Source organism: Haliotis rubra, unplaced genomic scaffold (genome assembly GCF_003918875.1).
Source record: "Haliotis rubra isolate DU_JTF1 unplaced genomic scaffold, ASM391887v1 Scf389, whole genome shotgun sequence".
NCBI classification, from domain to species: Eukaryota; Metazoa; Mollusca; class Gastropoda; order Lepetellida; family Haliotidae; genus Haliotis; species Haliotis rubra.
This window is the reverse complement of record NW_025767067.1, coordinates 842,670-864,651: the sequence shown is the minus strand read 5'-3', so window position 1 is coordinate 864,651 and position 21,982 is coordinate 842,670. Positions and strand designations below refer to the sequence as shown.

General features: G+C 42.6%; 1 protein-coding gene across 1 annotated transcript in view; it reads left to right on the top strand.

The window, feature by feature from the left end:
- Positions 1-1,473: 1,473 nt before the first annotated feature.
- LOC124286639 (DDB1- and CUL4-associated factor 6-like) overlaps positions 1,474-21,982 on the top strand; it is a 33,191-nt gene continuing 12,682 nt past the window's right edge. The window contains exons 1-14 of the mRNA XM_046723035.1: positions 1,474-1,666; positions 3,001-3,062; positions 6,448-6,540; positions 8,882-8,959; positions 9,757-9,861; positions 11,632-11,745; positions 12,103-12,238; positions 12,328-12,485; positions 13,394-13,438; positions 14,001-14,154; positions 14,521-16,164; positions 16,699-16,715; positions 17,831-17,975; positions 18,857-18,984. Of these exons, the coding sequence (XP_046578991.1) occupies positions 1,597-1,666; positions 3,001-3,062; positions 6,448-6,540; positions 8,882-8,959; positions 9,757-9,861; positions 11,632-11,745; positions 12,103-12,238; positions 12,328-12,485; positions 13,394-13,438; positions 14,001-14,154; positions 14,521-16,164; positions 16,699-16,715; positions 17,831-17,975; positions 18,857-18,984 (2,949 nt within the window). The 5' untranslated portion in view covers positions 1,474-1,596. The remainder of the gene's footprint in view (positions 1,667-3,000; positions 3,063-6,447; positions 6,541-8,881; positions 8,960-9,756; positions 9,862-11,631; positions 11,746-12,102; positions 12,239-12,327; positions 12,486-13,393; positions 13,439-14,000; positions 14,155-14,520; positions 16,165-16,698; positions 16,716-17,830; positions 17,976-18,856; positions 18,985-21,982) is intronic.

The window sequence follows — 21,982 nt, the reverse complement described above, 5'->3', positions numbered from 1 at the left end:
ATAGCAAATTGTCACATTGTGTGGATATTGACGGTAGACACCGTGTTAGGTACTATGGGACCCAAAGGTCATATCACGTATAATCACGAATCGTCCCTGTCTTCTACGATATCAGGGGGCGGTGGGGTAGCCTAATGGTTAAAGCGTTGGCTCGTCACGCCGATGACCCGGGTTCGAATCCCCACATGGGCACAATGTGTGAAGCCCATTTCTGGTGTCCCCCGCCGTGATGTTGCTGGAATATTGCTAAAAGCGGCGTAAAAACTCAACTCAGTCAGTCAGTCAGTCTACGATATCACAAACTGATGAGGTCATCCAAATTCGAAGTTAATCTGACACGCTGGTTTCTGAACAGTCGTAAGGCACGAGACCCTTTATGAATAATCAGTTTATGAATTATTAATACACATTCTTAGATATATTTAAATATGTGATATGTAAACACGAAAAGGCAAAAATGATAACCTGCTTTGTCTTTTCCGTATTTTTCTATATTTTCAAATGCGCATTCATACGATATTTGGCCATAGTAAATGAAGCATATGAAACCACTGTTTATGACGTTTACTTGCACATAATACGAACTTACTGTGTATTAAATTTAATTTCGTGTCAGGTTAATTATAGCTGTGTTCTCACGAGCCCTCATGAGTCGTCGACGCGGGTTCGATTCCCCAGATGGGTACAATGTGTGAAGCCCATTTCTGTTGTCCCCCGCAGTGATATTGCTGGAATATTGCTAAAGCGGCGTAAAACTCAACTCACTCATGAACCCCTTTATATAAACAGTGATATTAGCTCACCGTTGTAGGTTTACCTATCGGTGGTTTCCATCGAGGATGCCATCCCTTTACGAAACAACCCTGTCATATATTTGTACAATAATTTAAATGCCCATTTAATTTATTATCCGTGAATTGTTAAAACTAAAGTTAAATTTTGTTAGGTTTCCTTCAAGAGAACTTGAATGGTGAATATAACCAGGGATACTCTACAACCTTATATAGTCTCCCTGATATAACATGCTTTTGTTTACATATAGATATTATCCTCCGTATAAGTTATGGAACGTAGAAGGTACGTTGTCGCACTTTGGTTAATTTGACACTTTTTGCTTCTATTGTGAGGGCGACAATGTCCCTTCAAGAAACATTTGGTATTCGACAAACCACCAAACAATACTGAAGTAAGGGGAAGTCATCCATTGACAGAGATCGTGCTGTCATTGATAAAAGCGTCATAAAATGTTAGTTATACCCACTTGCAATAATATATGTAGAATTAATTTCTAACTTGTGGGGTTCCCTGGAAATAGGTGGGCGGTCGGTAAATAATTAACGCATACAAAACCATAAGCTGAGTCTACGAGAGAGTATATTTACATTCATATTTCTTGCCTTAGGATGTTTGGTAAAATTGCTAACAGTGGAACGAGGATTCTGGTTTTGACAGAGTTACCCGCCCTTGATAATTTCCTCAAAATGGCTGCCGCTATGTTTTCATTTGGAATCTTTGGCTAACAAAAGAACTTGACCTTTTACTGCTCAGTTAAGAGAGATAGGGATATCGAGTCAACTTCTAATAATTTCGGCTGGAATGTTTCCATCACTGCAGAGAAGACCATATGGATTTGAACCAAGAGCAAAACTCTACGACGTCGCAAGAGGTTTGGCGAAATTGACATTTCCCCCAAATAGGGCATATGCGCATTCGATCAGCTGATCGTGGCAACTTTTAACTTTCAAGTTTGCAGTAGTAATATTAAGTTGATATCAACGACTATTTCGTAAATAATTTAACATCATATATGTCGTGTGATTTTATCCCAACTACAGGCAATATTGGCGGTGTTAGAATATGTTCCCAATTTGACATTTGTTTATCTTTGCTGGTGCCTCCCATGGGGTAAATGTTGGAGGTTGCCAGTGAGGCGTTATCTTATAGGCCTTTGAAATGCCAAGTGCCATGTTCCTGCCAAAGTTGAGAATAGTGTTTATGATATTTCCATCTGTGTGGACATAAGAATGTTGTAATCTGTTTATTAGTTTTCAAAGAATTATCATCTAGATGTTGATTAACACTTTGAACAGATTTGGAATAATGAATCCACATTCATGATATATGATAGTTACGGGGGCTCATTTTCATCAATCCCAAACTCATGAGACACTTATCAGGTATATAAACCCTGTTGACCAGGGTCAGTGAAATAAGGTTCTTGAGAGGCATATAGAAGTTGGTATTTCATGCCCTTTTTCACCTGACGAAGGGGCAAGAAAAAGCCCAGAAACGTTTTGTTTACAATAAAGAAGAAGAAGTTGACAACCATAATATTTTGTCTTATACCATGTATACTAAAAAAATAGCTGTAAATGTTCTTTGTTATTTCATGTATGTTTGTACGCAACCACAAGTCTATCATGGTTTATACATGTCAATGAAAGTAGCATTAAACCTGTCAAAGAATTACTAAAATATGTCAGATGCAAATGAAATATTTACTTCTGAAGGATGTCTGCTGTTTTGTATAGTAAAGCTGTTTTAAGTTTGTGGTTGAGTGTTGTGCTGGACACTATTAAATTATCCAGATATGCACTCTACTGTAGAAATGATACACTCAGATAGGGAAATTACTCAAAGTGTGAACAGATTTGCAGAAAGGTCAAATTGTTAGCATTTAATTCTATCAATGATCTAACTACATATTGAATGTTAGCATTATGATACACTTAAAATTTAAAATGTTCATCAAAGAGAAAAACATATTTTCTACAGGTCATTGTGTAATTTCTGAAGTTAAGAATAAGATGTAAGTTTCTTCTCATTAATCGGTACATGTTTCCATAAAGTTTTCACATGCAGCTGCATTTCTTTATTGACATACAGTTCCAAGACAATACCCGACAATGTTGCAATGCAGTGATGTCTTTAACTGATTATATGATATGATACTATCTCCAGCTGAAAATGTCTGTTACTTCGTTTTTGGTATTTCCACAGGGAGTCGGGAATTCATCCAAAGGTTGAAGTTGGACAGAAGACTAGAAGTTCACAGTGGATGTGTAAGTATTCATATAAACAAACAGGACCCTGCTTCACAAAGTAGTTATGGCACTAAGAACTTAAATACAGTCATTGCAATACAATTGGTTTGTGAAACAGGTCTGAAATCCAGAATAAAATGAAAATGATGCCAAGGTTTCGATTTTTGCTTTTAGAATTATGTTTGAATTCTTCAAATAATGCTGTTAAGTCAAACATAATAATTAAAGCTAAGCATGTACAGATTGGTTTTACACTGAAAAATTGAGACTATAATATAGTATATGTAGACCAACCAGCACTGGTATCTCCTCACTAGGATTCTGCTCTATTCTACTGGGATAGATAATAATAATAATAATAATAAGTCATCTTTTATAGCGCACAATTTCCAAACACCAAGTGATGGTATAGATGGTATACACACAATATCCACTCAATTTACAGTGAACTATGTTCATAAGAACATGCTTATAATGATATAACAGATGTGAACTTTTGTTTTGGGCCACATCCAATTGCTGTATCATTTTATTTGAAATGTGTATACTGAGCTACGGTTATAATGAACTAAAATTAGTGGTCCCTTTGAGCTTGTTATATCATTATACAGTGTTCGCGCTACGATAACAGCTTTGCGTTCCTAAAACACATAGCCAGAAGATGCGTGTGCATGCCCGAGCCAGAAAGTGGCAAGGTCTCTCCGTAAAAATTTGAAATTTAGATGTAATTTCCTTGCATTTCAGAGCATGTTATCATCATTCGCAAGTCAAATTAGCTGGAAGTCAAATTAGCTGAGAGAAACTTTATTTTATGAATTATTGTTTCCTTTATAATTTATAGTTTTCTGGGGAAATATATACTGAGTCAAAAAGAAACTTCACAAAATGTTTTGAAAAATAATGTTGATGATACTTGTTCCCCCTATCTTTCGACTCAGAACACCAAAAGTCGATCACATGCTCGCGATCGGTGCAAGAATTAAAAACAACCACGATTGTCAAATGTGCAACATGAACGCACGCTGGTAAAATATTGTGCGTGAATGTAGGCATTTATTTCGTGAAACATGCAGGATTTTTTCTGCCGGCTACACGAACCAGGGCTGAGATGTTTAGAGGTCGACTGTCCTCACAGACCATTCAAATCGGTTATGGCTGCCAATCTCCATTCTCGACGTCCATATCGGTGGGCAATATTGATGCTTTCATCAACGCCAACGCTTACCCAGAGAGACTGGAATCGAAGTCGTTTTAGCGATGAATCCAGGTTTACCCTTAGATTTGACATTCTGTATACCCATGTTTTGGAACGGCCGTGTAGCCTAATGGAACTGATTATGGCACTGTCAGTGTATCGAGTACATCACACAGATCTCAGCAATGAAATAATAACAATTTAACCATCTTACCATCTCTTGTTCTTTTATAGTGCCCTGAAGAAAGAATGTGAAGTTTCTTTTTTGACTCAGTATACATGCTATAATGTTATACACTTGATACACACACAATATACACTTGATAGAAATCATACAAATGATACATGTATCATGTACACATGATTTAAATGATACAAGCTATATGCACATGATATACATGATACACATGTTATACATGATACACACTTGAAACCCACATGATATAGATGACATGATGGTTGCATGGTATAAATGATACACATGATATACATGATACACACTTAAAACCCACATGATATAGATGACATGATGGAATGTTATACATATATGGTACACACTTGAAACCCACATGATATAGATGGCATGCTGGTTGCATGATATAAATGATAGAAACATCATACAAATATAGATACATGATATGATGTACATGATACACATGATGATTAAGATGACATGACATGATATAAATGATACACATGACATATATGAAACCCACATGATATACATGATACACACTTGAAACCCCACATGATATAGATGACATGGATGGTTGACATACATGATGTAAATGATACATGATATAAATGATACATGATATACATATGGTATACACAATATAAATGATATGATATAGATATTAGATGACATGATGGTAATATAAATAGTAACATGTGTACACTGAGTTATGCAGCCCTTCAGTCATCAGGTGCTGAATTATGTCCATTTACAATGCACATTTTGGCACAGTTTTGATCACTTCTGGGTACATGGATACCATGAGCCATTAAAAAAAATCCCTGCCCGTCCAATGTGTCTATTATATCCAAATGTTTCACTGGTTGGCTAATCTACATTAAAATATCGTGCCACTTGGTCCCTGGGGGTGGTAGCGATGACCTCCACCACTTGCCCACAACCTATAACTAGACAAGTGTTGCATGGTTTAAGGTTGAAGTAATGTGGTATATGATGAGAAGTGATGGGTTTTAGCTGCAGTAGCTTTGGCGGACCCTAGAGGGGTTCAGGGGGTTCGAACACACACACGCGGACGCACGCACGCACACACACACACAGATGCACGCACACACACACACAGACAGACAGAGAGACGTGCACACACACATGCACACACAGAGACGCACAGAGAGAGAGAGAGAGAGAGAGAGAGAGACACACACACGCACACATTGTTACTTAGCAACGTTACCCAATATGACAACAGGGAATGTCTTGCAATGGCTCCTGGCACTGTACAACGTGCACCTATAGGATTATATAATAGAACAGGAAACTATGCTGGCCGTAAGCAGCGACTAAGTGGATCAGGTGGTCCTGCTGAGTGACCTAGTTGAGTGTGTGTCATTCACATCCTGATGGCAGGGATCATTGCTCATAATATTAATCACTGGATTGTGTAGTCCATACTGGATTATTTAATGCTGCTGTTATATATACCAGTAACAGGAATATTCTTACAAATGTCTGTTAAATAATGAATAGTGCCTTTGTTTGGGATGTGTTTGTCAAGTAATATATATGTTTCTGATACTTGTACCATGATTACAGAGAAAACAAATATACCTTAATCCACTCTTGACTGTTTATTGCTGACTCACATTTGAATTACCAACAATGCCTGCCTTCTCTCTATCAAACAGATCCATTACGTTTGGAAGTGTTTGTTATGAATATGGTGGCCAAGAGGAGGCTGAAGGGCACAAAAAATGGACATTTAGTCAGTCAAAATTTATACCTGACTCACATTTTTTGGCTATTTTGTTGTTCATGTTGTCAAAGCCAGATGAACATGATATATCATGTCAATAAACCCCATGTCTGTGTCTTTTTCTCAACTACTAGTATACCCGAGAGTGTGAAAAACTGCTCACTGTGACACAAAGCAACATTCCTCACTATTTAGTTCACATGTTTGAAATGTTAATGAAATGTTCTTGTTTGATTTTATATTATTTGCCTGTTTGTTTCAGGTTAATACAATCTGTTGGAATGACCAGGGTCAATATCTCCTCTCTGGGTCAGATGACCAGCATCTTGTCATCACCAACCCCTTCACACAGAGGGTGAGATAACTGGTGTACTCTACATGACCTTAGTGCTGCCACTGTTGTATATCTGGGTTATAGTATAGGAGTTACAATCATTGTAGCACTAAAATTGTTTTGTATAAGTGGACCAAGGGCTGTAACCATGGTAAACTTGACAGTCAGGTCCCGATCCAAAGGCGTTTGTAATGTTACGACCTGTAGTAATCAGTAGTTTATCATAGGCTTACGAATGCCGTAGCGCTATGAACGTTTTGTGGATTGGGACACTGGTTCCTTTTTCACAAAATTATCTTAGTACTAATGTTGTTATACCCCCATACATGAATGTATGCTAACTATCATTATAGGGTAGAGGTTGATAGGCTTATTATCATTGTAGGGTAGAGGTTGATAGGCTTATTATCATTGTAGGGTAGAGGTTGATAGGCTTATTATCATTGTAGGGTAGAGGTTGATAGGCTTATTATCATTGTAGGGTAGAGGTTGATAGGCTTATTATCATTATAGGGTAGAGGTTGATAGGCTTATTATCATTGTAGGGTAGAGGTTGATAGGCTTATTATCATTGTAGGGTAGATTATCATTGTTGATAGGCTTGTTATCATTGTAGGGTAGAGGTTGATAGGCTTATTATCATTGTAGGGTAGAGGTTGATAGGCTTATTATCATTGTAGGGTAGAGGTTGATAGGCTTATTATCATTGTAGGGTAGAGGTTGATAGGCTTATTATCATTGTAGGGTAGAGGTTGATAGGCTTATTATCATTGTAGGGTAGAGGTTGATAGGCTTATTATCATTGTAGGGTGAGGTTGTTGATAGGCTTATTATCATTGTAGGGTAGAGGTTGATGATAGGCTTATTATCATTGTAGGGTAGAGGTTGATAGGCTTATTATCATTGTAGGGTAGCAGTTGATAGGCTTATTATCATTGTAGGGTAGAGGTTGATAGGCTTATTATCATTGTAGGGTAGAGGTTGATAGGCTTATTATCATTGTAGGGTAGAGGTTGATAGGCTTATTATCATTGTAGGGTAGAGGTTGATAGGCTTATTATCATTGTAGGGTAGAGGTTGATAGGCTTATTATCATTGTAGGGTAGAGGTTGATAGGCTTATTATCATTGTAGGGTAGCAGTTGATAGGCTTATTATCATTGTAGGGTAGAGGTTGATAGGCTTATTATCATTGTAGGGTAGAGGTTGATAGGCTTATTATCATTGTAGGGTAGCAGTTGATAGGCTTATTATCATTGTAGGGTAGAGGTTGATAGGCTTATTATCATTGTAGGGTAGGGGTTGATAGGCTTATTATCATTGTAGGGTAGCGGTTGATAGGCTTATTATCATTGTAGGGTAGAGGTTGATAGGCTTATTATCATTGTAGGGTAGAGGTTGATAGGCTTATTATCATTGTAGGGTAGAGGTTGATAGGCTTATTATCATTATAGGGTGAGGACTGCCTTATGGGCTCAGTTTTCACTAGATACATTACATAAGATGAGATACAAGACAATGTTCCATTGAATCGATATCCTTCACTGGTCTGGAGCACCTGTAGCCAGGTCATTGTTATTTGTGTCAGGTTACATGTATGTTGGGAATCAAAGTCTTGTATGTAGTCTTCACTGTGGAGATTTCACTGCCGTCTCCTCTTTCCTTGTTTGTTTCCCAACTGATTGTCCTCACTGATGCTGTCTACCACTGGTTTGTGTGGTAAACACTCGATTACTTGACGTCTGCTTGTAATATTGTAGTCTGTGTCAAAAGGAATTGTTGGCTTGTTTATGTACACATGATGCCAGAAAACTGTATGTTGCAAGAATACAATGTATATGTATAACAAGGAGAAGAGAGAACATTGAGAATGACTGATTGTGACAACAAACACTAAGTCCATAATATGATGTCTTTTGATCTAAGACCGCCTCCGTGATGTAGTGGTTAGAGAGTCCACCTGAAGAGTGGAAGGTCGCGGGTTCGATCCCAGACCGCGTCATACCAAAAGACGTTAAAATATGGTACTTGTTGGTCCCTGCCTGGCGTTCGGCATTAATGGGTACAACAAGGACTGGTCGGCTCAGAGTCAGTATAATGTGTCTGAGTGGGGTATTCATGCTTCACTGCGGCGTGGTATCTCAGTGGGCTAGCACTATAAAACCAGCTTCAGTCTGGGCTAGTACAAGCAGCCGCACCTACACATACACACACACACATGCCGTGCATATGTCGTCAAATATGAAGCCCATGACGTATTCTCAATTTCACCTCACCACACCTCACCCAATTTCACCTCACCTCACCTTTTGATCTAATGCTTAGATTGTTTTCCCTCATGGCTGTGTGTATCTGTATTTCAGACGGTGGTATCTATACGGTCAGGCCACAGATCAAACATTTTCAGTGCCAAATTCCTGCCCAACTCCAGGGACCGACATGTGAGGATTGCATGTAGAGTTTATCATTACTAACAGAATCACTTGGAGAGTAGAATGTCAGTGGTTGTATCACCGGTCACATCATACCAAGACTTAAAAAGATGGTACTTGTTGATGCCCTGCCTGATGTTTGGCATTTTGTTCAAGGGCTGGCTGACTCGGAGTCAGTATACTGTGTCTGACTGGGGTATCCACATAAACTGCAACATGGTACCTCAGTGAGCTAGAACTATAAAACTGTAAGAGCAGATAAATGCAAGCAGTCACATACACATGAATCCATTGCTGTTACATCATGTACAGAAGTGAAATATTCTTGAAACCATCAAGCCCCATTAAAGCCTATTTCAGGTGCCCATCATTATCTATGACTGTGTATCCTTATACCTCAAGTCACCCAGCTGACTGTGTATCCTTATATACCCTCAAGTCACCCAGCTGACTGTGTCCTTACCTCAAGTGACATCATGGACACTCACTGGTTTCGTGTCACTTCAGCATGGACTTTTCGGTCACTTCAGTTCTGCTGATGTAGGTTTATTGACCTTGGCTTGAAAACATTCACTTACTAGCTTGCCTTTGATCACTGGATTGTCTGGTCCAGACTCGATTATTTACAGACCGCCATCATATAGCTGGAATATTGCAGAGTGCGGTGTAAAACTAAACTCACTCACTCACTCACTTACTAGCTAACTGAAACATAAGAGCCTTGGATCAATACCACAGTTCAGTGGATGCTTGACATGTTTAATATCTGTTTGTATTTATCCTAAGATGCATGTGTGTGTTCCCAGGTGGTGTCCTGCTCCGGTGTGGGGAGGGTATTCTTTACCGAGGTCGACCGGGAGGACACATATGGAAAGAACCGCTTCGACTGTCACAATGGAACCACATACGAGGTTAGTTCAATGATCTTTACATATCGTGATGTCAGAAGTTCCACTTTGATTTGCTGTCTGGAGGGTCAAAGGACCTTTATCATTACATAAGCTGATCATAAGCTGATATACAAGTGCAAAGTTCTCTCCTTGTGTTAGCACAGGGTGTATTGCATTAGGTTATGGTCAAGGGGAGATAATCTGAGATAAGATCCAGACAAAGGAAGTAAGAGCTGATATGATGACCTTTACCATGTTTACCAGGCTAGCAGAGACCAGAGTATGCATAAAGTTTGCCCTGTTTTCTGTTTTATTTGTTTAAATATTAATGAAGTGACACTTTGAAAGTCATTTATGACATGCTATCTATTTATAAGATTTCATTGAAGTATGCATCAAGTGATATTTTCTTTACCATACTCTTGACACTTTCATTTTGATCTTCTTGAATAAGGAAGGATCTGGCTGGGGCTAGTTGGCACTCATGTTGTACAGAACTTTTTATCAATAATTTCTTCCCCGATATTTTATTCATTTGATCTAGGGGCAGTGGGGTAGCCTAGTGGTTACAGCGCTTGCTCATCATACAGAAGGCCCAGGTTTGATTCCCCACATGGGTACAATGTGTGAAGCCCATTTCTGGTGTCCCCCTGCCGTGATATTGCTGGAATATTGCTCAAACTAAAAGCGGCGTAATACTAAACTCTCTCATTCACTCACTCTTTTGATCTAGCGATAATGATAGCCCTAATCACAGGTCATTATGGTCCAAATGTTGTTAAGTCGACCTTTTGACCTTGGATGGTAAATGACCCCCAGAAGGTGGGTCTTGTTCTCTTTTAATATAATTTTGATAATAATAATAATAATAATAGTGAATTTATATAGCGCATTAATCCATGCTCAATGCATGCTCTAAGCGCACATATATGTGTGTATTAAGAGTCATTCTAGAAAGGCACTATTAAATAAGTAGGTCTTTAGCTCAGATTGGAAAGAGGCAAGAGATGAAGAGTGTCTGAGATTGACTGGGAGATAATTTCTGTGTGAAAATATTGTCAAAGATCAGAGAATTGTTATAGAATAATTCATATCACAGTTCATTTTGTTTTCATAATGAGTTGATGGTTTTGGTACAGTTCAGCAATGTATGTCAGTAACAGGATGTAAACATTGCGTCAGGGAAAATAAGAATGAATTGCCAACCAAGGAATTCTTTATTCATCAGATGACTTCGACATATTTGACAGACACCTCATGTAAACACAAACATTTCAGTTTTGATTTTTAACATGTTTATAACAGAAAACAGATCAGACTAAAATATATACCAGTGAGAGATGGCTTTTATTTGGAAGAATGATTCATTGAGAATTCAGTGATTGGAAGCCAAGAGCCTCTGAAAGTGATATACCATGGTCTGATTTACAAGTAATATGTCAGCTGGATTAAAGACAACTTTGACTTCTGCAGTTGTCAAAAGATATCTGTGGTGTAACATATGTTATATTTGGGATTAAACATGACACTGAGAGTGTGGGTTTGAATAATCGTTGGGAATCAACCTAATAAAAGTACTAGAATCCGTATTTTACTGAGAAAGAGTTACCACATATATCATATGCTACATTTGACAACTTTCTAAATCTCATTGTGTATTTATATGGGGTGTAGGTGGACTAAACAACATTTATATAAAAAGTAAGAAGTTACATCTTAAATTCTTAAAAACAGTTTCCCTGCTGTTCAGTTGGTGGAGGTCATCAAAGTGAGATGTTTTGTTTCGTCCAGGTGATGGTGGTGCCAAACGAGGCGGCCACCTTCCTGACATGTGGTGAAGACGGCACGGTGCGGTGGTTCGATCTCCGCATGAAGACAAGCTGCAGCAAGGAAAGCTGTAAAGATGTGGGTCCTTTAAATGAAAACCTTAGAGTTTCTAATGCCCAGTTGCACCTGTAAATGTTAAAACATATAGTGTTTGTGTCCTCAGTAAGAACTGTCTACATCAGTTTGTTATTTTAAATGACTCCATATAAGGGCAAGCATGTACAAACACATGACATATCTTTCTGGTTGAATAACAGTGTGACTGTTAGCTCAGTTCAATGCTACTTTGGAAGTATACCGATACAATAGAGCAAGAGGATGATTGAGAACAATTACAGCCTTATAATCCTCTTCAACCATTCAGATTACCGGTACCTCCTCTGTATTTTGCACACAGAGTTTTGTTAGATTTAACCAAATGCTCTCTGGTTGTAGGATATCCTCATCAACTGTAAGCAGGCAGTTACCTCCCTTGCTGTTGACCCCGTTATTCCGTACCACCTAGCAGTGGCTTGTTCTGACAGCTCTGTCCGAGTGTTTGACAGGAGGATGATGGGAACCAGAGCATCAGGTACGTAGAACATGACAGACCTCTTGTTGACCAACTGCATGTTTGTCTGGTTAGATGAAACAACAGCTGAAGTAATGTGTTTGTTTCAGGGAACTACACTGGCCGCGGTATAACGGGGATGATCTGTCGATTCATGGCCCCACTAGAACACAAGGCATACCGCATCACATCCCTGAACTACAGCCCTGCTGGTCAAGACATCCTTGTTAGCTACTCCTCCGAGAACATCTACCTGTTCAGCACTCAGGTAGGCATGACACATAAAAAAAAGACTTATTGATAATAAAAATGGAGAATTGTTTGATTTTTGTTGTTGTCCTGTTTTCAAGCATATGATATGTATGTTTGCTTGTTAGTGGTGGTCCGATTAATTGAAATAATTGAAGAATGGTCGCAGTGACTAAACGACCAAGCAATCGATCATGTTTTCTCATAATCGAACACAAATAATTCTGGAACACTTGTTTTCATTAACAATATTTTTCACAAAGTTGGTTTTGTCTGGTTCATTTCATAAGCACTATAAGCTCGTTCCAAGTCATGATTGAATTTATCTTAAAGACTCCAAGAAATTTACAAAAGAACCAGGAAAATTTGGTAAATGACGCTAAGCAATTATTTACCAGTTGGACCTCTCTATTTAATAATACGCTTTATCATGATCAACAAACTAAGTGGGCCTTTGATTCCTTGCTTACTGTTGCCATGTTCACGTTGTTCTTCACAAACATGTATGATTATTAACATCCAAGCTACAGGAAAGATTTGGGGCATAGTCAAGGGGAGATAATTATGAACAACTAAGCACATTTCAGATATCAAAACTAAAAGAGATGTAATTCACATCCTGGAGGATCAATATGATGGAGATCCTCATACTTGCAATAAACATGATAGCACACTCATCAATACCATTCAGTTTGAAATGGTTGTATTTGAATCCAGGTTATCTCATGCTGAGTGGAAGGGTAGATGTTGTACTTCGTTACACTGTACCATGCATTGTCTGTCGTCGTCATCAATACTAAACCACTGTTTATACTGATATTTACATCATTTCAGACAAAACTGACTGTCCAAAAGAGTATATATTTCAACTGAATGAGTATGACTGTCATAATTGTAGTAGTACAGTTGTATGAATGTATTCCACAGGATGAGAGGAGGAGACAGGAGCTGTCCAAACTGGCGTCTGCTCAGGTACAGCTTCACTATATGCTTCACAAGCTTCATCCATCTTTTAAAATCTATGGGAATTTGGGATTAAGTAGTGCTAGTTGTAGGAGGCAAATTAGTGGATTGGGTGGTCTGGTTTGGTGTCTTGGTTAATTAAATGTCTTATCATGATTTATGACCTGTGAAGATCTGGGTTAGAATTGACCTTCAATAACCCATGCTTGTCGTATGAGGCGTATCCGGCGGTCAGGCTCGCTGACTTGGTTGACACATGTCATGGTATCCCTATTGCCTAGATCGATGCTCATGCTGTTGATCACTGGATTATCTGGTCCAGACTCAATTATTTACAGACCTCCACCATATAGCTGGAATATTGCTGAGTGCGGAGTTAAAACTAAACTCACTCACTCACTCACTCACTCTGAATTATACTAGTCAGCAATATTTCAGCCATATACAATAGACACATCTCATCTCAAAGTTGCTGTATGTATGCACAGGAGGTTGATGAGCAAATCATACGCAAAAGCATCATTGCTACACATCAGGTCAAAATTAACCAATCTACTTTCTGCCCTCTCAGGGTGATTCGTCAGCCTCAGGAGGCATGTCTGAGTCCACATCAAGTGACACAACCAGCCGCCAGCCTCCCATCAAGAGACTGAGACTGAGGGGAGACTGGTCAGACACAGGACCCAACGCCAGGCCGGAGAGGGAGAGGATACAGGATGAGACTGGTACAGAGTTATTCCCCCTAGGTCTTCACCAAGGGCAAGGTTGCATGTAGTATCATAGTAAACAAAGTTTCACATTATCATCATTAGTTGATTGTTCACAGCTGAATTGTTGGAAAAGTTCAGTCTTTCAGATTGGCCATATTCGCATAAAACTGATGTATGTCATTCACTGCTGTCAGTGCATAGGAAGATTCAGTAATCAATGCTTGTAGTAAGAGGCAGCTGATTGACTCTTGCGCTGGCTTACTGCATGTTGATACATGTCATCATTTCCCTTTTGAGTAGATCAATGCTGGTGATGTCAATCACTGGTTCAGACTTGATTATTTACAGACTGCCGTCTTATAATAATGCTGTCATTTGCAGGTCGTCAAAGTCCACATGCCACTCTCATGCAGAGGATGTCTGAGATGCTGACAAGGTGGTTGGATGGAACATTGAGGAACAGTGATGACGATCAGGCAGAAGGGGGACAGGAAGCAGGTCAAGGTCAACCATTAGAAGGTCAAGTTCAGCCAGGAATGTCAAGGTCACAGCAAGGTGAAGGACAGGCAGCTGAATCAACTGTGTCAGGGGCACAAGAAAGTAGTGATGGGGAATCTTTGTCTGTGTCCCAGGCGGCAGAAAGTGAACGAGTATCCTCTCAGAGTATTTCCTCGTCAGGTCCTCTAGAAGTCAATACTTCCTCAAGGACTAATTCAGGTGTGGAGGGAGCCTCTGGGGGTGAGAGTGAGGACCCGGGTTCAAGAAAACCATCTTCTAGTCAAGAAAGCTGCCCTAGTATCCCAGATCTCATAGACTCTTCTATAAAAGTGAGGCCAAAACGTTTAAACAGTGTTGAGGAGTCGAGCACAACCAGCATGTACTCTAGTCCTAGCACTGACGAACCCATGTCCACTCCTTCAGAGAGGTCCTCTTCCACAACAGATACCCTTTCTTCTTCTGTCAGGTCTGGTTCTTCAGCAGGCATTGAACCAGACAGGTCGTCAGGAGGGGCAGACGTTGATTCTAAAATATTTCGGAGAAGCTCAGACTGTGATCCGGCATCTCTGTCTTCCAAATCTGAATCCATGACAGCTGAGTTGAAGGAACAAGCAGAAGACGAACCAAACTCCCAAGCAGTGAGGAGTGATTCCTCCAGTGTAGTTTCAGACTGTTCAAGCAAACAAACAGACCTCACATCTCAGTCACATGCCACTATCAGGCAGCAAACACTAAGTGCAATACCCACCAATAGTCTTTCATCGACAAGGCAATCTGACAGTGACCACATTTCGGGGTCTGGAGTTCCCTCATCCGTCCAGACACTCCTTGAGCCTGTCATAAGCCTTCAGTATTCTAGCCAAGGAATGGCAGCCAGTACCATTCGTGTGGGATTTGCCCCATTCGATAGGCTAAGCACTGGAGAATCAGCCATTACTCGACAAACAGGGGGAGATAACTATGGGAGCTCACCAGCCGAATCAGGGGTTGATAACTCTCAAGATTCTATAGATGCTACAGTATTAGAAGTTACCTCAACAATTCGTGATGAACTGAAAACGTCTTCAGATGCAGAATCCAGAATAGATCTTGATGACTCTAGTTCTTCATCTTTAAACAAACAAGTAGAAGCAATGGAAATCGACCCTTCCTCCCGGAATACCAGATCTGATATTACAGAAGTTTGTCATGAGGATGACATCTCAAACACACAATCTCTACTCCCGGAACTTGACCGCAGGTCCGTGGAGCGGCAACACCAGGCTGAAGCGACTGAATCTTCAGATGTGCCAACCGAGACTGCAGCAGAAGGGGCTTGTGCTGGGGAAGACAGAGCTGAATCACGGCGTAAAGTTGGGAGTAAATCTGGGTCAGAGGATAAGGATGAGAGCAGTGGTAACCAGGACGATATAGTGGACTGTGGAGGGAGTGAGGAGATGGTCACCTACACAGAGAGTGAGAGCGGTGAGGACCGGCAGGGATCGGACAGGGCGGAGCATGTTGAATCTGCAGGCAGGCAGCCAGCAGGTAGGGTGGAACACTAGTAGGGGTGGTGGACTGGTAGGGGTGTCAGGCAGGTAGGGGTGGTGGACTGGTAGGGGTGTCAGGCAGGTAGGGGTCGTGGACTGGTAGGGGTGTCAGGCAGGTAGGGGTGGTGGACTGGTAGGGGTGGTGGACTGGTAGGGGTATCGGGCAGGTAGGGATGGTGGACTGGTAGGGGTGTCAGGCAGAAAAGCATGGTAGACTGGAAGGGGTGTCAGGCAGGTAGGGGTGGTGGACTGGTAGGGGTATCAGGCAGGCAGGTAGGGGTGTGTCAGGCTGGTAGGGATGGTAGACAGGTAGGGGTGGTGGGCAGGTAGGGGTGGTGGACTGGTAGGGGTGGTGGACTGGTAGGGGTGTCAGGCAGGTAGGGGTGTGGTGGATTGGTAAGGGTATCAGGCAGGAAGGCACAGTAGACTGGTAGGGGTGTCAGGCAGGTAGGGTTGTAAGGCAGGTAGAGGTGTCAGGCAGGTAGGGGTGGTGGACTGGTAGGGGTGGTAGTCAGGTTGGTGTATCCGGCAGGTAGGGTTGTCAGGCAGGTAGGGGTGGTGGATTGGTGTGGGTGTCAGGCAGGTAGGGGTGGTGGACTGGTAGGGGTGTCAGGCAGGTAGGGGTGGTGGACTGGTAGGGGTGTCAGGCAGGTAGGTGGGGTGGTGGACTGGTAGGGGTGTCAGGCAGGTAGGTGATGGTGGACTGGTAGGGGTGTCAGGCAGGTAGACTGGAAGGTGTCAGGCAGGTAGGGGTGGATTTGGTGTGGGTGGTAGGGGGTGGTGGAGGGGGTATCAGGCAGGTAGGGCACAGTAAACAGGGGTATCAGGCAGGTAGGGGTGGTAGACTGGTGGGGGTGTCAGGCAGGTAGGGGTCAGGCAGGTAGTGATGGTGGACTGGTAGGGGGTGTCAGGCAGGTAGGGGTGGGGTGGTAGACTGGTAGGGGTGTCAGGCAGGTAGGGGTGGTGGACTGGTAGGGGTGTCAGGCAGGTAGAGTGTGGTGGATTGGTAGGGGTATCAGGCAGGAAGGCACAGTAGGACTGGTAGGGGTATCAGGCAGGAAGGCACAGTAGACTGGTAGGGGTGTCAGGCAGGTAGGGGTGTAAGGCAGGTAGGGTGTCAGGTAGGTAGGGGTGGTGGACTGGTAGGGGTGGTAGTCAGGTTGGTGTATCCGGCAGGTAGGGTTGTCAGGCAGGTAGGGGTGGTGGATTGGTGTGGGTGTCAGGCAGGTAGGGGTGGTGGACTGGTAGGGGTGTCAGGCAGGTAGGGGTGGTGGACTGGTAGGGGTGTCAGGCAGGTAGGGGTGGTGGACTGGTAGGGGTGTCAGGCAGGTAGGGGTGGTGGACTGGTAGGGGTGTCAGGCAGGTAGGGGTGGAGGACTGGTGTGGGTGTCAGACAGCTAAGGGAGGTAGGCAGGTAGGGATGGTAGTCAGGTTGGTGTATCTGGCAGGTAGGGGTGGTAGAGTTGTGTTGGTGGAAGGCTGGTTGAGAGGGGAGGGGAGGCATGACACATGGAATAGGGACATGAGTCAAATTCGGGTACATGATGAATTTGAAAATAGAAAGATGTTACCGGTACATAACCTTGAAAATGAGAGCCATTAATGTAAACACTTGTTGCAGTAATAATGCTTTGTTCTAGTATTAATGGTTCTGTTTTTGTCAGTTGGTCGTGGTGGTTCAGCATCTGGCCGAGGTCAGCAGAGAACCGGGTCACGGGAGGATGACTGGCTACATCTGGACTCCAGCAGCGAGGAGGATGACATCCACCCACGGCCCTTCCCCAACAGGAGCAGGGCCAGGCTGCTCAGGTACATCATCATTGACATTAACAGTAGGGTAATGGTTATGTAGGAGTAGGGTAATGGTTATGTAGGAGTAGTGGTTATGTAGGAGTAGGGTAATTGTTATGTAGGAGTAGGAGTAGGGTAATGGTTATGTAGGAGTAGGGTACTGGTTATGTAGGAGTAGGGTAATATAGGAGTGGTTATGTAGGAGTAGGGTAGTGGTATGTAGGAGTAGGGTAATGGTTATGTAGGAGTAGGGTAATGGTTATGTAGGAGTAGGTTATGTTGAATTACTGTATGGATGAAGCCTAGGATTGGTTCAAGTTGAGATGAGAGTATAGACAGAGCCAAGGAAGAATTCAAGTCGAGATGGAATATTGACAGAGTTAAGATAGCAGTAGATTCAAGTTGAGATTTTATGGAATATAGACAAAGCCAAAATACAGTTTTGGTGTGTATGGACATATACACAGACAGTTGAAACCCACAAGTACTGGTATGGTCTTGAAAAGCCTCGAAACATTTTAGGTCCAAATGTGGAATTAGATCCTTCATTCACAGGTGTTTAGTATGCCTAATGGACCCAACTTACACTACAAACTGCAGCATGTGCTCACCTGGGTGTCGTGTGCACACCCTTACATTAAAAAGTGAGATAATTAGATAGGATAGAGTTAGATAGAATGGTATAGAACAGGGACCAGAAGTGGCATGTCCACCTACAGCTACAATTTGAAACAGCTGAAATGGATTGAAAGGTGCTCACAGGTATTGTGTACTATGTTTGAGTTTAAGAGACAGTTCATTCTTGATGAGCAAATTTGAGCCACTTCAGACTTAAGCTACCAGAAGTGGCATGTCCACCTGCAGGATTGAAAGGTGCTCACAGGTATTGTGTGTTGCAGAGACGATGATGAGCGCGCCATGCAGACGGGCGAAGAGGCAGGAGGAGAAGGAGCAGCAGGAGATGAAGCATGTCTTCCAGCCCAAGACGAAGATCAAGTTCCGCGGACACAGAAACGCCAGAACAATGGTACCATTTTCACTGTTCAATGTAATGTGGAAGTGTCCAACACGTATTTCTTCCACAGGCTTTTCTATTTACTTCTTTATAGATCTTTTCTAATCAGTTGCCTTTGGTCAGTTGATGTTGATGTAAATTTTGTTCAGTATTTTACATCTTGTTGTTTGGTCTGTCAGTTGAATGGGACGAAGTAATTACAAACCTGTGAAAGTGCAGATTGTTTACTAAGTTTCAGATTTTATATGTTCTGTACTTTTATTTACTGCTGCGATTTCTTTGCACTCTTTGTGAAATTTTGAATAATTATTCATAAAAATGTTCAGGGGCAGTGGGATGGCCTAATGGTTAGAGTGTCTGTTCGTCACACTGAAGACCTGGGTTTAATGTGTGATGCCCATTTCTGGTGTCCCTCGCCATGATATGCTGGAATATTGCTAAAAGTGAAGTTAAACGATATTCACTCACTAAAAATGTTCAAATTTTTCCTTATCCTGACTCATGATCTTTTGCTTTTCTCCCTTTCCCTTGCGAATGGTAGTGGAACACTTGAATCCCTTGTAGTTCCCAAAGCGGACGTAAAAATACACTCACCCACAAGTTATCTCCCTTTTCCCGCGCAAACAGTCATGTGACCAGCCTTACTAGTCACTCTCTCCCTTTTCGCCCAAGCCTAGCGGATGGTTAGGCGAGCACTGGAGTCCTGTATACCGTAGATATCCTTTATATTTAGCGGATGTCCATTTTAAAATCCTACGACATTTGTAACAATATTTAAATAATAAATATTTACAAAACAAAAAATGGCGTTCGCCATCTACTTCGTACCTCACTTTTCATGCTGTCGTTTCTCAGGAAAGACGTGCGTGTGTTCTTTCTCAGGAATCTTTCCCTGTCCCTACGAAGATGAGTGATAAGAATCAAATACTGTATGTATGGTTCCTTTATTTACTCACGGGCGTTAGATGGAATTCATATGTAGGTATTTTCATTCATGAATTGTTGTAACTTTGCTGGTGGGTCGTCTGTTTTCCTGCCATGTGACAGGCAAGATGGCGGACCACACGCTTCTTCTCCCTTCCTATATTATTGTTAGCTCTAGGCTTACTCTATGGTAGGGAGTTTCTATATAATGTTTTCATATTATATAGTAGGCTTGCCCTAATAGTCTCGTTTTCAGCGAAATTACGGTAAGTCATCATTGAGTGAGTTCGTAATCGTGGTCGTTTCGTATCACCTTTGTTTTGCTCATTCTCTATACAGTACGCAGGCTAGGCTCGGGGATTGCTCCTCCCCCTGGGCACTCTGATCCGAGCTACGGCTCCGGTGATGGGTTGTCTGGGGGACCTCATGCGGGCCTGGCCTCTGGTTCAGGTCCGGCACAGGTTCCCGGCGACTCGGGTCTCGACCTGAGTTCGCCTGGTGCCCCGACCTGGTGCCCCTCTCCTCTTAAGTAATCGGACTTGATTTGACCTCCCAGAGCTCAATCACTGGTACCTGATGGGGGAGGAGGGGTTTACGGACCCCCCGTGGTAGTTAACTGCATCTGTGCGGTCAGGTTCGTCGGGGCACTTCCTAGTTTCGACTAGGCAAGGATGAGCGCCGACTCTGGCTGCTGCCTGTTGCTCAGTTTTCGCTGGTTACGAAAACAGGCACCCATGTCACTGCCCACCGGATGACACGTCATACGCCACACCAGTGTGGCAACTGACGGATGTCCACTCACATCTGGCGCATGGTGCTATCAGGTTCATGTGTTAGCCAGATAGCGAGTGCCGACTCTGACTGCCTATTGCTCAGTTTTCGCTGGTTACGCAACATGCGTCATGTCACTGCACTACCGGATGGGTTCTACCCTGTTGTTTCCTGGGGCATTGACAGTGGTACGAGAGGCCGCGAGGCAGTAGGCACCTTCAAGGACTCGACGCCCTTGTTGGAGCAATCCTCCAATTCGAGCCATCCCGCAGGGGACCCAGCGCAAGCAGTCGACACACTGCTGACCGTTGGGATCCACTGCCTTCTGACCGGCGTCCCTGTCGGCGGTTGGCTTTCCACATTCCTAAGGGAGTGGGAGAAAGTCACAGCAAATCCCTGGGTTCTGATACACTCTGTGCCGAATTCCAGTCGTTGCTGGACGAGGCAGCCATCCAGGTGTTCCTATGGGGCAGGAAAATGCGGGGTTTTACTCCACCTATTTCCTGGGTACCAAGAAGGATGGAGAGTTCAAACCTATACTAATCTTAGGGCAGAACGACATGATAGAGGTTCCGTCTTTCAAGATGGAGACACTAAGATCAGTGATCTCATCTGTAGAGGCTCAATCGACCTCAAGGACGTGTACCGTCATAACCCGATGCTCCCCGAGTTCAGGAAATACCTCAGGTTTTTTCCTTCGACAGGAAGTGTTATCAGGTTTGTGTGCTCCCCTTCGGCATCACCAAGGGCGTTCACCAAACTCATGTTATTATAACGCAGGTCGCCGGGGCACAGGGCAAGTGTTGTCACTGTATCTAGTCGACTGGCTACTCAGAGCGCTTGCCACGCAATCCTTTCCGTGATGAGTGTTCTCACCAAGCGGGATTGGATTGGATTATCAATCTCAAGAAATCAGAACTGGTGTCTACACAGACTGGTTTTCTTGGGAGAGAGATTCGGGACATGGCGTAGCATGGTATCCCCGTCTCCAAACCGCCTTACCAGGGTTCAGAAGGGTTGCTTTGCAATCTCTTGAGTTCCCCGTGGCATCGACACGGACATGGCTCCAGTTGCTAGGCAACATGGCGACAGTGGTCATTATCTGGCGTGCATGTCCGAGGATGCGACCTTTACAGTAGGCGTTAGCACAGCTGTGGTCTCACTCGGAGAGTTGCGAGAGCGTTTTCCACATTCAGAGTGGTTGGTTCCTCACTTGAAGTGGACACACGCCGGGGGAATCTACCCAGGGGGTTCCCCGGGAGACCCGACGCCATTGATCATGAGTCAAACGGATGGGATGCCTCTAGAGCTGGGG